General features: G+C 46.5%; 2 protein-coding genes across 3 annotated transcripts; both read left to right on the top strand.

Annotated features, from left to right (window-relative positions):
* Nucleotides 1–3,372: 3,372 nt before the first annotated feature.
* LOC127543548 (serine protease 57-like) lies at nucleotides 3,373–8,088 on the top strand. The gene is made up of 5 exons (XM_051969693.1): nucleotides 3,373–3,446; nucleotides 5,564–5,717; nucleotides 6,184–6,328; nucleotides 7,088–7,351; nucleotides 7,722–8,088. Exons 1-5 carry the CDS (start codon nucleotides 3,380–3,382, stop codon nucleotides 7,872–7,874), a joined length of 783 nt encoding a protein of 260 aa, XP_051825653.1. The 5' UTR covers nucleotides 3,373–3,379; the 3' UTR covers nucleotides 7,875–8,088.
* Nucleotides 8,089–9,060: 972 nt separating this feature from the next.
* LOC127545268 (serine protease 57-like) lies at nucleotides 9,061–15,526 on the top strand. Of its 2 annotated transcripts, none has more exons than XM_051972437.1 (5): nucleotides 9,061–9,366; nucleotides 9,985–10,174; nucleotides 12,691–12,835; nucleotides 13,669–13,929; nucleotides 15,277–15,526. In XM_051972437.1, the coding sequence occupies exons 1-5, from the start codon at nucleotides 9,303–9,305 to the stop codon at nucleotides 15,430–15,432; spliced, it is 816 nt and encodes a 271-aa protein (XP_051828397.1). In that variant the 5' UTR covers nucleotides 9,061–9,302; the 3' UTR covers nucleotides 15,433–15,526. The 2 variants fall into 2 exon arrangements, with proteins under 2 accessions (XP_051828397.1, XP_051828398.1); XM_051972438.1 differs by having other exon boundaries at nucleotides 9,064–9,366; nucleotides 10,011–10,174.
* The last annotated feature ends 504 nt before the right edge of the window (nucleotides 15,527–16,030 follow it).

Genomic DNA, 16,030 nt, shown 5'->3' with positions numbered 1-16,030 from the left:
CCAATATGACCTAGCAAGTCAGTGGCAGCTGGAGACTAACCTAGAATTCTGAATTCTCTGCCTTGGGCTCTGAATGGAGATCCTGGAGAGTGAGTTTTGACATGGATCAACTCCATCTCTCACTTTTGTCCTACGCTTAATGAGGCTAGAATGATTTCTAGGAATATCCTATCTAGGGAAAGTATGATACCATAGTGCATAGAGTCAGGAAACCTCTTCTTGATTCTTCAAATCTAGTTTAACTACCTATATGTCCCTGGGAAAGTAATTTCATCCTGATTGCCTCAGTTTCTCCATCAGTAAAATGAGCTGGAGAAAGAAATGGCAAACCACTCCACTAGCTTTTCCAGGAAAACCTCAAATGGTGAAACAGAATCAGATGTGATTGAAAAATGATTGAAATTTGAACTCAGATCATCCGACTCCCAAACCAGCCTTCTTTCTAAAGTGTTAAACTGAAGTGGAGGGCTAGAGATGGGAAAGACCTGCCCCAAATGTCTTCAAAGTCTCAGAAATACCATTTTTCTTCTTCAGTTCTCTAATCTTAAAACTATTCCTCCTGGGATCTCTTGAGAAGGAAGAAAAGATTTGAAGTTCTTTGAAGGAGGAAGAGGAGGAGAATAGGGACAAGTGAGAGGGATTAATGTCACTTTCATTTCCAAACTCATTATTCTATCACTGAATGCTGATTTTTTTTTTGTCTTTCAATATATGATCCAATGATATCTACAATTTCTTTCCTCTCTCCATCTATATTTCTGTCATCCCTGAATCCCTGATCTCAAGATCTCTTAAGTAGGATTTCCCCAGAATTGAAGTCTACGATCCATTAACAATAAATAAGTGATGGTTCTACGTTTCCTTGAAGTTCACAGAGCACTTTATACATCTCATCTCCTTTAAGCCTCACACCCTTATGGGATAAGCATTATAGCTATTATTTTCTCCATTTAGCAAATGAAGAAACAATCTTAGAAAAAAGCCCAGAGCTGAACAAGTTAGTGTCAGAGGTAGAATTTGAATCCAGAGCTTCGCAATTCTAAGCCCAGCATTCCATCCACCATGCTGCAGGCTCAGTTGGGTAAGCCCCTTGCTTCTATGATCCATAACAGTCCATCTAGCTCCAAATCCTGAGATTCCACACTTTCCCCATTCCCCCTAACGACAGAACAGCCAGCTGCTTCCTCTAACGAACCAGTTCAGGAAATCCTAGAGGCCTCCTGAAGGGGAAGGGAAGGAGGGGGATTACACAAATCAGCTTCTTAGAAACTTTTTAGACCAGCTGAAGCCTGCCCTCTCTTCTTTCTACCCTTTACCCTTTTTGAAAAAAAAAAAAAACAACCATCTCATCTAGCCTAAAGCTTCTTAAACTGTGGTTTGTGATCCCATTCAGGGTCACATATCTGAATGTAAGAGTTGTAAAATTAGGATTAATTATCAATGTTAAATTTATATACCTATTTTATATACCTATGATCAGGGTCATATAAAATTTTCTTGCACAAAAAGGGATCACAATTGAAAAAAAAAACTATATAGTTAGGTGTAGATGAAAAAACGGAGGACCAGAAACAGTAATCAATTTGTTCATGATACAGATGACCAGAAACAGACCAGGGCAAATCTGGGACTAGAATTTAGGTCTCCTGACTCCTAGATCAGAGAGTTCTATCGTGCTTTGGCCAGACCAAGCTTGTGAAAGGCACTGAATGCCAGAATGAAGTCTATTTTATCATAAGGATGTTGGGAGGAAGCAGGGACTATATACTTGTTTCCCAAGGATTTCCATCCTTAGGACTTGGATTTGAGGCAATCTTCACCCCCCTACCCCAAAATTCCCTTCTCTCCTACCTGAAAATACCCTGCCTGAAAGCCACCGGTTGGTACAACAGTTGGAAATGCTGGTTCCCAAAAGCAAGAACCATAGATGAAGAGGACCTAGAGGAGAGCCCAACCCCCTCATTTTAAAGATGGAAAACCTGGGACCCAGAAAAAGGACCCTATCATAGGATTGTTGTTTTTTTTTTTTAATTGAAGTTTTTTTATTTTCAAAACATATGCAAGGATAATTTTTCAACATTAATCCTTGCAACTACCATAGGATTTTTGTTGGTCAGTCATGTCAACCAACCAGCCAACCAATCAAGATTTGCCCAAGATGACACAATTAGCAAGTTTCTAAGACTAGATTTGAATTCAGGTGACTTCAGACCAATGCGGTCATCAATGAGCTACCTACCTGCCTCAATATGCTTACTTTAGGCTACATAGATATTAAGTGGGAAAAATGGAATACAAACTCAGGTCCTGTGACAGAGTTTAAGAATATTTTCATTAAAATGTCATTTTCTATCTTGGTGTTGCAAGCACTGAGCATAGGGTCTTAGTGAAGAGCAATATTTTGTCAGCTTCTAGGGGAATTTTACAGAGGGGGAACTGATGACCAAAGGAGTTTGGGGTTTGGTCTCAGGCACTAGGTTAATTTCCTGGCACTGAAGCTCTAGGTCATTTTCTGGAGTTCTGGACCCCAGGCACTAAGGGATGTTCTAAAGAACTTCAGGCACTTGGGCTCATCATGGAGTGCTTGGGATACACTGGTGGATAGGTTCCCAAGTGGCTCTGATGCCGAGTTGGATTATGGGGCAGAAGAGTCCTGGGGAACTTTGGGCACTGAAGCATGTCCTGGGGGTTGGGGAGGGGCATTAGTATAGATGGATCCCAGAGGACTATAAGCATTCATTGAGATATAGCAATATTGAACTTAACCTTAGGGACCTAGATTCTAACTGGCACAAGTTATGGATGTTCCCAGAACAGAGGTGGATACTGGGGAGGGTCTGGGGGGGGGGGGAGGATTCTGGAAACTGGGGCAGACTCCGGAGCATAGGGTAGGTTCTGGGATGTTCCGAGAACTGGGATGTGCCAAGGTACTTTGGGGAACAGGGAGATGTTTCCAAAAGATCATTAGGAGTAATTTGAGCAGTAGGAAGCACCCAGAAAATTGGATATTTTAGTGGGTCTCACAGAACACTGAGGCCGGAGCTGGGGATAGATTTGAGAGTGCTTAGATCTTTGAATTAAGTCTCAAAAGAACCCTGAGAAGCAAGTTCTGAGGGGCTCTGGATGCTGAGACCCCCTTTGGCAGCCTCTGGGGGCCGTTGGGAGATGATGACATAACCCATATTTCACAAGCCAAACCAGAAAGGGAAGAAATGGAGAAGAGAGATCAGGAAAGTGTCCAGGCCAGATGGATGGCATGGACAGACTCTTTCCCCCTCCCCCCAATAACTGTCCCCCAACCCCTGCTTCCTGTCCCTATACACTACTTAACTGGAGTCATCCCCAGTCCAAGGCATCCACAAGGATCCTGGGAAGCAGAATGAGGGCCCCTGGGATCTCCATGCTCCTGTCTTGGGTAGCAACCCTGGGCCAGCTGACCTCCTCAGGTAACGGACTTCTCCCAAACACCTCATCCCCTATCCTAAGGGGACACTCTCCTCAGCTATAGGGGCCTACTAGAGGAGATGAGCAGCCTTTTTCTCTCGGGGCCTCAGTTTCTCATCTGGCGAGGGAGAGAGGCTCAACTATCAGGCTTATCAAATATGGGGGGAAAGGGGAAAGAAGAGTTCCTTCTGACTTACAGCAATTCTATGAGCAACATCCGCCTTCTTACTGCCTTTTTCACAGCCTTTTCCTGGCTCTCTCTCCCTCCCCCTCAAATTATCTCCCTCCCCATCTCCAAATAAGCACAAGTTTTTTCCACCCAGGGTCCTTCCCCAGCCCCTGGTCTCTTGCTTTGCATATCACCCAAGGAATGACTAGTTTTTGGAGTGAAAAGAGAAAGTTCCTGAGGGAGGATTAGTTCATTCCCCAGAGCTTAAGCCTTTTAGAGCTTGGGGGTAGAGAGTGTTTATAGCAGACAAGCCATCCCCACTGGCTCTTAGAGACCACTCCTAGGGCTCACACACCCTTCCAGCCAACCCCAAACACCAGCTTCCTCCCAGGATCTCGTCTCCTGGTCTTTGGGAATAAAGTACCTCTGTCCTAGTCTCTATTCTAGTCCAGACATTTTCACTGGCTCTCTCTCACGCCAGCCCTCCATCTCTGCCTTCTGGCCTCCTTGGCTTCCTTGTCCCATTTTCTATACAAAACTTTCTCAAGTCCCACTAAGTACTGGGGCCTTCCTCCCGGTGATTCTCTCCAATTTATCCTATATTTATTTACATTATTTATAGTGGCTAAGTCATCTCAGTCCTGTCCCACTCTTCCTGACCTGACCCCATTTGGCAAAAATAACAGAGCCGTTTGCCATTCCTTCTCCAGCTCTTTTTACAGATGAAGAAACTGAGTTAAGCAAGATTAAGTGACTTGCTCAGGGTCACACAGCTAGGATTATATTTGAACTCAGAACTTCCTGACCCTAGGCTGGGCACTCTATCCATTTACTTGCCCTTTTGTTTGAGAACAGCTACTGTCTCCTTCATTAGACTATGAGTTTCTTGGGGGAAGAGCCCGGCTTTTTCCTTTTTCTGTATTTCTATTGCTTAGCCTGGCATAGTGCCTGACACATAGTAGGTGCTTACAAAAAAAAATGGCTTATTGGCCGACTGTCCCTGTCTCTAGCCACCTTCCCTTCTGTCTCTGTTTCAGTCCCTGTCTCTGTGTAATTTATTCATCTCTTATTTCTGTTTCATGCTTGCTTCCCTCCGGATTTATTCTAGGTTATTAAGATCCCCTCCCTAAAATTCATCATCTATCTATGGCAACTACATGAATGCATGGGTGTGTGTGTGTGTGTGTGTGTGTGTGTGTGTGTGTGTTGCAAAAGGGATAAGAGAAGGGTAATTGTAACAGCAAATAAAATACATTGTAATTCTACAAATGTTTACTGAGTGCCTACTATGCACCAGGCTCTATGCTAAGTGCTAGAGATGCTTAGATAAAGTTCAAACAATCCCTGCCCTCCAGGAGCCCAGTTTGGGCAGGGAAGGAAGCAATGTGTACACAGATAAATATCTAAAGAGCGAATACAAACTAGTTTATGGGGTCAGTGACTGTTCTAGGGCCTCCCCTGCCAAGGAAAAGGGGACAGTATCCTGTGTGAGAGCAAAAGAAGCACAGGTAAATAGGGAGACCGCCAGAGCAGAGATACAACATGGAATATAGGAAGGGGAAATTATGTGGGATCAATCGAGAAGGAAGGATGGGAATCATATCGTCAAGAGTCAGACTGTCAATGTCTGGAATGAGTTTGTCTTTGTCTTAGAAGCAATAGGGAGCCATTGATATTTCTTGAGAGAGTGTTTCTGTCACTATTTCCATCCCTGTCCCATGTCTAAGACAGTCAGTGGATCTTGATTTGAGGATTTTGGATAAGATGACAAAGACTAGATTTCTCTGGAGCTTCCTTACCAGTACTAGAGATCCACCTACTGTGGAACCCCTGACCGGGGCCATGACTCCACTCAGGAGTGACTGACCCAGGAATGAAAGCACCTTCTGGAGGCAGCATATCCCTCATATGGGACTCAATGAAGAAGCTCTGTCTTGTCTCTGTCTCCAGGGGCCCACAAAGGCCGAATTGTGGGAGGGCAAGAAGCAAAACCCCACTCCTACCCATTTATGGTCTCCATCCAGTACCACGGTGAGCACCTCTGCGGGGGGTCCCTGATCCGGCCCCAGTGGGTGCTCACAGCTGCCCACTGTGAGGTCTCCAAGTGAGTCCAGCCCTGGGACCCCGACTCTGTACTCTGCCCAAAGGCCCAGCTTCAAGGGCTCCCCCATCCACATCAGAACCCCCCTGTAACCACGTGACAGTGCACCCTAGTTTGAGACTGAGTTCTGGCCCGATAGCTTTGTTTCATGACCTTAAGCAAGTCCTTGGACCTCAATTTCCCTTTCTGTCATGGAGAAGGGGAAAGGAAATGCAGGGTGGAAAGGGACCCTGGCGAGGACCCAGGAGACCAAGGTCCTTTTGCTTCAGACCGTGTTAGTGGGGAGATGCCTCGTCTTGAGTGGTCACAGTTTTCCCGAGTGCTGACTGGTAGTCCTATTGGGGTGTGCAGCCGGAGAGGTCCCATGGTGGGGGTAAAATACTGAGCCCAGTGGAGAGGGAATAAAGGCTGGCATCCCTCCCTCATCCCCGGCCAGCTCACAGCTCTCCTTTCCTCCCTGGGGCTGCAGGGAGCCCACTGCCTTCCAGATAGTCCTGGGTGTCCACTCCCTGATTACTCCAGAGTCAACCCAGCAGGTATTTGGGATCCTTCGGGCAGTCCCTTACCCACTCTTCAATTCCCCGGCTGACCTCAACGACATACAGCTGCTCAAGGTGAGCCCTGGAAACCCAGAGCTACCGGCTCTCTGCAGGGAAGGAGGCGGGGAGGGATGGACCCCACTCCCAGGTCTTTGGGGAAGGGCAGAGTGTGGGGGCCCCGGAACTTCACAACAGGCTCTGAGTCTCTCCCTCTCTTTGTTTTGGGGTCTTCCCATCTCTCTCTCTTTCTTTCTCTGTCTCTTTCTGTCTCTCTCTTCTCTCTGTCTCTCTGTCTCTTTCTCTGTCTCTCTGTTTCTCTCTCTGTCTCTCTCTGTGTGTGTCTCTCCATCTCTCCATCTCTCTCTGTCTCTGTCTCTCTCTCCATCTCTCTCTCTCTGTGTCTCTCCGTCTCTCTCTTTCTCTGTGTCTCTCTCCATCTCTCTGTCTCTCTCTCTCTCTGTGTCTCTCTGTCTCTCTGTTTCTCTATGTATCTCTCTGTCTCTGTCTCTCTCTCTCTCTGTCTCTGTCTCTGTGTGTGTATGTCTCTCCGTCTGTCTCTCTCTTTCTCTGTATCTCTCTCCATCTCTCTGTCTCTCTCTCTCTGTGTCTCTCCGTCTCTCTGTCTCTCTGTTTCTGTTTCTCTGTGTGTCTCTCTGTCTCTGTCTCTCTCCCCCTGCCCCCATGACCACCCTCATCTCTAACTTTGCTCCTGTTTCTCTCTCTCCAATGCCGACCCTGTCTCAAACCCGGTCTCCGTCCCTCTCCCTGCGTCTCTCTTCCTCTCCATCCCTGCTCCTGGTCCCCAATCTTAACCCCCCCCCCCGTCCCCTGCAGCTCAATGGCAGCGCTTTGCTGACCGCCTCGGTGAAGACGGCGCGCCTTCCCGGGTGGAACACCTTAGTCCTCCCGGGCACTCGGTGCTGGATCTGCGGCTGGGGAGATATCCCCGGCCAGGAGGACCCCCCCACCGTCCTCATGGAGGCGCCGGTAGTGGTCACGGCCCGGCAGGCCTGCAACAGCTCCTGGAGGGGGAGCATCAACCAGGACATGGTCTGCACCTCGGGCGCTGAGAAGGGCCGGCTCCAGGGCTTCTGCGGGGTGAGCCAGACAGCTACGGTCCAGCCCAGTTCTGCCCTTTGACTCATCACCGAATAAACTGGGCGAGCTCTGTCCTTTGTCTGGGTCCCAGCTTGACAGGTTCTCCCTGTTCTGGTCTGTGTGTGCATGTGCATTTCTCTCTGTCCTGGTCTCCGCTTCTCAGCAGTCAGCTGTTAGTACTTATCCCTACAAGATCTCCGGGGGACTCCCGGGCGGGTCTGGGGAAGGGGCAGGCCTGGGGAAGGGGCAGGCCCGGGGATGGGACAGGCCCCTTAGGCCTCCATCTGTGTCCTTATCTCTGTCTCTCTCCTGTAGCCTCTCAACATTTATCTCATCTCCTACCCTGACACTGTTCCCTCTGGCTTGGCAGGGGGACTCTGGGGGACCGCTCGTCTGCCACGGGAAGCTTCTAGGCGTCGTGTCCTTCTCATCCAGAACCTGTGGGGATCCCCGCTACCCTGATGTCTACACCCGCGTCTCCACCTTCATGGCCTGGATCCATGATGTGCTGCAGCATTATTGACCTTACTGGCAGCGCGCAACACTCACAAAGGCAGGACTTCGGGGCCCCCAGTGTCTACTCGGTCCAGCCTCTTCCCCCTGCAATCTCACATGGGGAAAACCCAGTCCAAGACAGAGGAAGGGATCTTCCACTGGACCGGTGGTGGGGTCTCAACTGGGCTTTCCTGGTTTAGAAGAGGAATTGAATTTTGAATAAAAACTCTTTCTCAATCTCATCCTTCTTCCTCCAATCAATACAACTCCACATGGTGACAGGACACCCTAGCTTTGTGCAAATCTGAGGAGAAAACCTAGTCCAAGAGAGAGGTAGTGATCTTCCACTGAGCTGGACTATGGTGGGGTTTTGGCTGGGCTTTCCTAGTTTAGAAGAAATTTCAATTTTGAATAAAAACTCTTTCTAAATCTAGCTCTCTACATGATGATGGGATACTCTACCCAAGCTTGAGGAGAAATATAGTCCAAAAAAATCAAATAAATAAGCAATCTAACACAGAGAGAGGGACAGAGACGGGATATTAAGTGAGTTTATGACAAAGCTGAGCTTGAAAAACAGATCAATGGATGCTTCATTCATGACCCCACAGACCTAATCCCAACCTTAGGCAGGGAGACCAAGCCATGATTTTTCTATCCATTTCACAGATGAAGAAACTGAGGACTTTTAGTGCATTAGTAGTAAAACTATACCTAGAAAACAGATTTTGTGATGCTCCATTTGTGACACAATATTTTCAAATGTGCTCCTCATTTCTCTGGCAACTAAGGCTTTCCACCTGTAGTAGATAACACTTCCTCCTCTTCTGCTACTCGACTTTGGGACATAACTCAAGGAACTTTCCTAGGGACCACTTGGGAGGAGAGAATATCTAATGTCTAAAAGGTGCTTTGAAACCCTAAAGGGGTGGAAGATTGTGCTTGGGACCCCTTGCGGTCTACAGCACATGGATATTACAGCTCATTCTGGTTTCCAGATAGGCTCCACCAGGCCCCTGAGCCCTGATGGTCATTTGGAACCAAGGGTCCTCCATTGGATCCTGAATCTCTCAGGGGCTAGCTCTCCTCTCTAAGACTTCCCCTCCTCCACTAGAATTCTTAAATAGACAGACCACTCACAATCCCAAGACTTCCTGTGAAATTCTGGAATTCTAGAATGTTAGCATCTGAAGGGACCTTAGAGCTCAGCTGATCCGCTGCCCCCCACCCCCTTTTATCGATGGAGAAACCAAGAAACAGAGTCGGGAAGAGGCTTTCCCCTGGGTCACACAGCCAGCTAGGTTTCTTCAAAGGGCAGGAGAGACTGGCTGGGGTGGGGCACCTTAACCACAGGGTTAGGCCCTCCTCTCCTTCCTGAACCCTGTTCCCTTGCCCCTTCTTCCCCCAAGCCAGTGGGAGGCCCAGAGCTGCAGGTGGCAAGTCTTGCGGAGGGAAGATGGGGCCAGGCTGGAGCTCAAGACTGCTGGCACTAAGTCTGCTGTTTCCTATAGACCCCTTAGGTGAGCTCCCAGGATGTGGGGAACCCTGGACCCTCCACCTAATCTTCCCTTCACCTCCTATCTTTCCCCCTCTGGCTCCCTTTCCTTCATTCCTCCTTCCCCCTCTCCATGGTTCTAATCATCTCTGGCTTGCTCTCACTCCTGATCCTGACTCTATTCCTGCTTCTTCCCCATCCTCAGCTCCTTCCCTTGTAACCATCTCTCTCATCCCTGAATCTGACAGCATCTTTTCTTGCACCCAGCTCCTTCACTCTCCCTGACCTCAACCTCCAACCTCCTCCCTCTCCCTTCCTCTTCTCTGTCTCTGTCTCTTTCTCTCTCTCTCTCCTCCCTTCTCTCTCTCTCTCTCTCTCTCTCTCTCTCTCTCTCTCTCTCTCTCTCTCTCTCTCTCTCATTCTTTCTTCTTTCTCTGTCTTTGTCTCTCACTTTTCCTCTCTGTATCATTCCCAGTCACCCATGATCTGTTCTCTCTGATACCTTCTACCCACCTGCTGTCTCCTCCTTCCCCTAAGACTGGGAAGCAAGAATCCTGGCTTCTCCTTTCACCTCTTCCTCTGCCTTCCCTGGTGCTTTACAGAGACCTGATTCTCGGCGTTCCCCTGTCCTGGTCCCTGACAGGTATCCTTACCTTCCTCCTCGGCCAGGGGCTCCCCAGCTGTAAGGGAAGTCGCATTATTGGGGGCCGGGAGGTCAAGCCACACTCCAGGCCTTACATGGCTTCCTTGCGCTTAAAGGGTGAACATCACTGTGGAGGAGTGCTCTTCATGGCCCAGTGGGTGTTGACAGCGGCCCACTGCCTCTTCAACAGGTGAGAGACCCTTTCACTTCAGCCTTCAGGCTCCCACACTGGAAGGGACCCAGTTATCTCCTCAGGGCTTTTACCCTTCAGCCCTTTTTAATCTTTCTTAAAATAAAAGCCCCCGGATCTTGAGTATGTTCTGCTTTCTGCAGTTCAGAAACCTGCTGCAACTATCTTTTAGAGTCATAGATTATCTATCAGAGCTAAAAGGCAAATAGAGTTAAAGCCTCATTTACAGATAGAAAAATCAATTCCCAGAGAGGGAAAGAAATTTGCCCAAAGCTACCCAATGAAATTAGTGGCCATTCAGGACAAGTTTAGAATATAAAACTCAAAAGTACAGGAAAAGGTTATCTGGATTTCTTCTTAGACACCTTCTCATGAAATAGTAATAATAACTAGTATTTATATAGCATTTCCAAGTACATTTTACATACATTATCTCATTCTGAGTCCAACGATGGCACTTCTGCATCCATTGATGTAAATATTAGCACTATTTTGGAGATGAAGAAACAAAAACTCAGATTTGGCCAGAATCACACAGTTAGCCAGTCCTTTGTTTTAAGCAGGTCAAAGGGAAAGAGGACACTTTCACATAAAGAAGCTTTTTCCCTCATCCTGCTATTTACTAGCTTTAATGACCATATGACCTGATGTGACTTAAATTAAGTTTTTTCTAAGTCAGTTTCTGTACATGTGAAACAGATATTAACTTTCTCATTCCTTACATGGAAAAGATAGAACAAATATAATATTTAGAGTTTAGAAATACCATGCAGTTTATCAAGCCTGCCTCTCTTATTTGACAGATGAGGAAACAGAGGTTCAAATAGCCCCTGTATCCACCCTCCTCAAATTCCTTGACCTCTTCCCAGATTGCTGCAAGAGTAGGACTTAGCAGCCATTGGAAATTTAAGAGACAAGGATCAACCCTATTCTTAGGGTCACAGAATCATAGATTTAGAAACCACAGAAATGACCTATTCCAAACGACCCATTTTACAAATGAGGAAATTGAGGTCCAGTGAGGTCTTATGAAATTGGAACCCATATTTTCTTGGGTTTCAAATACAAGGCTCCTTTCGTTGTGTCACACTTGGATTGTGACAACAGACGTTGCTGGAGGGAAAGAAATTGGAGGCAAATTCCAGCTCTAGAGCCTAGAACCTCCCAAAGTAGACTTTCAAAATGTGGAATTGAGTGTCAGACTTAGAACCAGAAAGTCCTGCATTGAAGTTCCAGCTCTTGAGACTTACCAGCTATGTGACCTGGGGGAAATCATTTTTCACTTCCACAGACTCAATTTCATCATTTGTTAAAAACAAAACAAAACAAAACAATATGGGGCTAATAATAGGTTGTAAAGCTCCTTGAGATCAGGGTTTGGATATTTATTTTTATTTTGGTTTTTTTTTTTTACTTGTTTGTGTTTCTTTACATTCCCAGAGCTTAGTAAAATGCCTGGTACGTAGTAGAATAGTAGCAAACAATAGGTGTTCAATAAATTCTTGTTGACTGACAGACTAATACCTATAGAATTTAATTCCCACTTTTGTTGTGAAACTCAAGTGAGACAAGGCCTATATTGCAAACCTAAAAGTTCTAAGCAAACGTCAGTTATTTTTGGCGGGTATAATGACAATGCATATAGCATAGCCTTATCTTTTACCCTTAGATAGTTTTATATCAGTCTAGAAAAGGAATTTTCAACCATTTTGTGACCTAGTTTCCTTTCACAGTTTAGTGAAGCCATAGAAGTTCCCCTTTTTAGAAAAATGTTTTTAAATGTGTGAAATTAAACACAGATTACGTTGTTTAGTGGTTTTTCAGCACTGTCCTGACTCTTCATGACCCCTTTGGGTTTTTTTTTGGCAGAGATAATGGAGTGGTTTGCCATTTACTTCTCCAGCTCATTTTATAGATGAGGAAATCCAGACACACATGTTAAGTAACTTGTACAGGGTCACATAGCTAATAAGTGTCTGAGGCTGGATTTGAATTCTGGTCTTCCTGACTCCAGGTCTGTCACTGTACATACTATGGCTCCACCTAGCTGCCTACAGAGGATTATGAAGGAGAACATTTTTATTGAAATAGTTTTAAAAGTTTTAATAACTTTTTTTTTTAAGTTCACGTCCCTAAATTAAGAACTCCATGTTCCAGATGTCCTCAAAGTCCACCATCTGAAATCCAGGAAAGAACCTTGGAAACATGAAACCCTAACTCAAGCGTTTACTAGCTATGTGACCCTAAGCAAAGCATTTCATTTGTTGAGCTTCAGTTTCCTCATTTGGAAAATAGAGATATTTCTACTTGCACTCCTTCCCTCCCTCCTTCCTTCCCTCCCTCCCTCCCTCCCTAGGGCTTTGTAGAAAAGAGAAAATAAACTGGGATTCTGAGTTAGGCCCCAAATACCCAGACTGGCTCCCCCCCGAGGGCCTCTAGGCCCCTCCACATTGCGTCCCCCAATGGCCTTCCATGAGGGGAGCAGATGGGAAAGTCATCTCTCTTTCCCAACACAGAGACAGAAGCCTTGTTCAGGTAGTGCTGGGAGCCCACTCCCCCAGCACCCCTGAGCCCACTCAACAGGTGTTCGACATCAAGAGATATATTCTGCACCCGGACTATAACCCACTGTCCCATCAGAATGACATCTGCCTGCTGAAGGTAAGCTAACACGGGGTGGGGGGATGATCCCTCTGCCCCTCTCCCTTCTTCCCGATGTCCAGAATTATTGTCAGGGCTAGGTGACAATAGCCTGTGCTAGGGTCAGAACACTGAGTCTGAACTGGAGAGTCATCAGTGATTATGGAGTGCCATTCCCTTTGGTTTGAAGGAACTTTTCAGGGTCACAAACAAGTGGCAATGGGAACAGGTATTATTATCCCAGAGGATGGTAGGCAGGGTAAGGGGCTTCAAAAATGGACACTTCACGGCACAGGGAAAGATTTGTAGAAAAGCAGCTTATTATAAGTGGAAGAATAATGAGATCGGAGTAAAGGGAGACCTGGATTTAATTCTTGCTTCTAACCCCTCCCCTAGGACCCTGGCAGTAAAATCAGTTAAATTAATTTTTCAAATCCTCAGTTTTCCCAGCACTGCAATAGTCTCATAGATGTAGATACTGTTTCCACACTTCTCATAACACATCCACACCTGCCTAAGCATCCTGTGCAATCTCCTGTGTGCCCTCCCAAAAGTTCACTACAAGGGGTCTGTCCGTGGTGCTGAGGGCCTGCCTTAAATCAAATCATGATAATAATACTCTGGCTTAGTGGCTCAAGTGAAAGAATATCTTAATTTAAGATCTTTTCAAAAATTACAATCCTGTATATGTACTAGTCATTATTGCAACAGGAGGCATTTCAACAAGAATTCAGGAGACCTTTCCTGTTGGTGAATGAGGGGCAGGCGCTCTGTGAGGAGATTTGGGGGGACGATTGTATGACACGAGCCGCGGCCAGCTTCCTAAGCGGCAGCCACCTGTCTCTGCTCACCAGCTAAGCCGCAAGGCTGTTCTCAGCTCCTCGGTGGGACTGCTGAAGCTGCCCAGGGCGGGTGTCGACCCCAAGCAGGGCACAAAGTGCCTGGTGTCCGGCTGGGGCTCTCTGTCTGATTTTGGGGACCCCCCTCCGGGTCTGATGGAGGCAGACGTGAGTGTGCTGGGTCGGGAGACCTGTAACAGCTCCTGGAAAGGCCAAGTGAGCAGCACGATGCTTTGTGCCAACAGCGGGAACTGGAAACGCAATGGCTTCTGCACGGTGAGTGACTCAACGTGTCCCCAAAGGTCACTGGGTCCCCTAGAACAGAAGGCCTGACCCAGGAAGTCTTTGCCCTACAGGATCAGACACCTAGAGTGTGAAGGAATCTCCAAGATCAACTAGCTCAACCTTCTCATTTTTATACAGGAGAAAACAGAGACTCAGAAACTAAGGTGACTTACCCACACAGCTAGCATCCTAGCTAAGATTTGGACCTACTGGGCACTCACCTTTTTTTCTTTTATTTTTTGTGATAATAGAGATTAAGTGACTTGGCCAGAGTCACACAACTATTACATAGCAAATGTCTGAAATCAAGTCCTCTGTCTCCAGGGCCAGCCCTTTCTCCACTGTGCCTGATAGGTACTCATCTTGAGAGGCTTCCCACTTCCTAGGACCTTTCCACTCCCCCACTGGTCATTTCCACATTTCTCTTCTTCCTCTTATTCCCTTAAGAAGGAAGCTGGCCTCTGAAGTTGACCAACCTTGGTCCTAATATGGACAAAACAGAAAGAAAAGGAAAAGGGTGGAAGAGGCAGAAACAGAAGAGATAGAGGGTGGGACCCCAAAACAGGAGAACTTGGGCCTAGCTTGGTTGACCCTTATTTTCCTTCATTGTAAAATGAAGCCTTTGGACTTGATGGAAATGGTCTTTTTAGTGCACTGATCTGGTGAAATCTGTGGCTTTCTCTCAGAATAATGATTTATTTAAAAAAAAATTCTAGGGGTAGCTAAGTGGTGCATTAGATAGAGCACAAGTCCTGAAGTCAGGAGGACCTGAGTTCAAATCTGGTCTCAGATATTCACTTTCTGGCTGTGTGACCCTAGGCAAGTCACTTACCCCAATTGCCTCAGGGGGGAAAATCCTATTTGAAGGAAATGCCCAATTTTACTTAGAAGTTAGTGAAAATAATCTTTTTTCTATCCAGGTTCACAAATCCCCTTGAAATTTATCCACAGATCCTGGGATTGAAACACCTGGACTAGATCCTTGGACCCCAAGTTAAGAATCCCTAAACTAGATTATCTCTAAGATTGTTCCCAGTTCCTCCTCTATGATTTTGTGAGGGGAGATATTATTATTATCAGGGCAATTAAGGGCCATGGGACATTAGAGCTGGAAGGGGTCTTAGAGATTATTGAATTCAATCTACTCATTTTACTAAGGAGGAAACTGACCCCCAAAGAGAGGGAAGGACTTTAATAAAGGACAGAACTAAAACTAGCACTCAGTGGATTTCCAGGCCAGGGTCAGGCCAGGTGGGAACTTATCCAGAGTAGTGACAGGTGCCAAGGTGGGACCCCCAGGATCAGCACACTAACCCGCAGGAACCTTTTCCCTGCCAGGCCGACTCAGGAGGGCCCCTGATCTGTGGAAAACATGCCCAGGGGATTGTCTCCTTCTCCGGCACCTGGTGTGGAGACCCCAAGACCCCAGATGTCTACACACTTGTCTCTGCCTACATCCCCTGGATCCAGGATGTGATCCATAAATCCAAATAACCCACTGTTACCCCTTTAACTCCTCCCCATCCTAGCCTCGGATATACTTCCTGACCTGAAGCAAACAAGATACTAAAGATGTGTGTATCAATTATGACAATTGTATGCAGATTATATGCAGGGCACTCTCTCCCTACCAAGGAGATTATGCATAGATTTTCCCAAATCTTAGCTCCTTCGGAGAATACCCAGAGCTGCTGTGGTCCAGGTCCTTCCTTCCCCCAATCCCAACCAAAACCTGTTTGGCTTTGACAACTGGAAACCCCTGGAGTGTAGGGATAGCAGTAGTGGCAGCTACACCTTCCCAGCTTCAGCTCCCAAGCATCTGTCCTCCTTTTTTCTTCTCTCTCCCTACTTGTTTCTCTTCCACCTTCTGCTTTCTCCATCCTCCCAATTCTTCTCTTCTTCCTTCTTCTCCTTCTTTTCTTCCTCTTTCTTCTTCCTTTCTCTTTTTTCTCTCTTCTATTTTTTCTCATCTCTTTCTCTCCTTTCTCACCTCTTTTTTCTCTCGTTTCTTCTCTTTCATCTTCTCTCTCTCCTCTCTTCACTCTCTTTCTCTCATTCATTCCTTTCTTATTTTTCTCTCTTAACATCTTTC

This window comes from Antechinus flavipes, chromosome 1 (assembly GCF_016432865.1).
Source record: "Antechinus flavipes isolate AdamAnt ecotype Samford, QLD, Australia chromosome 1, AdamAnt_v2, whole genome shotgun sequence".
Lineage (NCBI taxonomy): Eukaryota > Metazoa > Chordata > Mammalia > Dasyuromorphia > Dasyuridae > Antechinus > Antechinus flavipes.
Note: the sequence above shows the minus strand (reverse complement) of the source record. Positions and strands in the feature narration are given on the sequence as shown.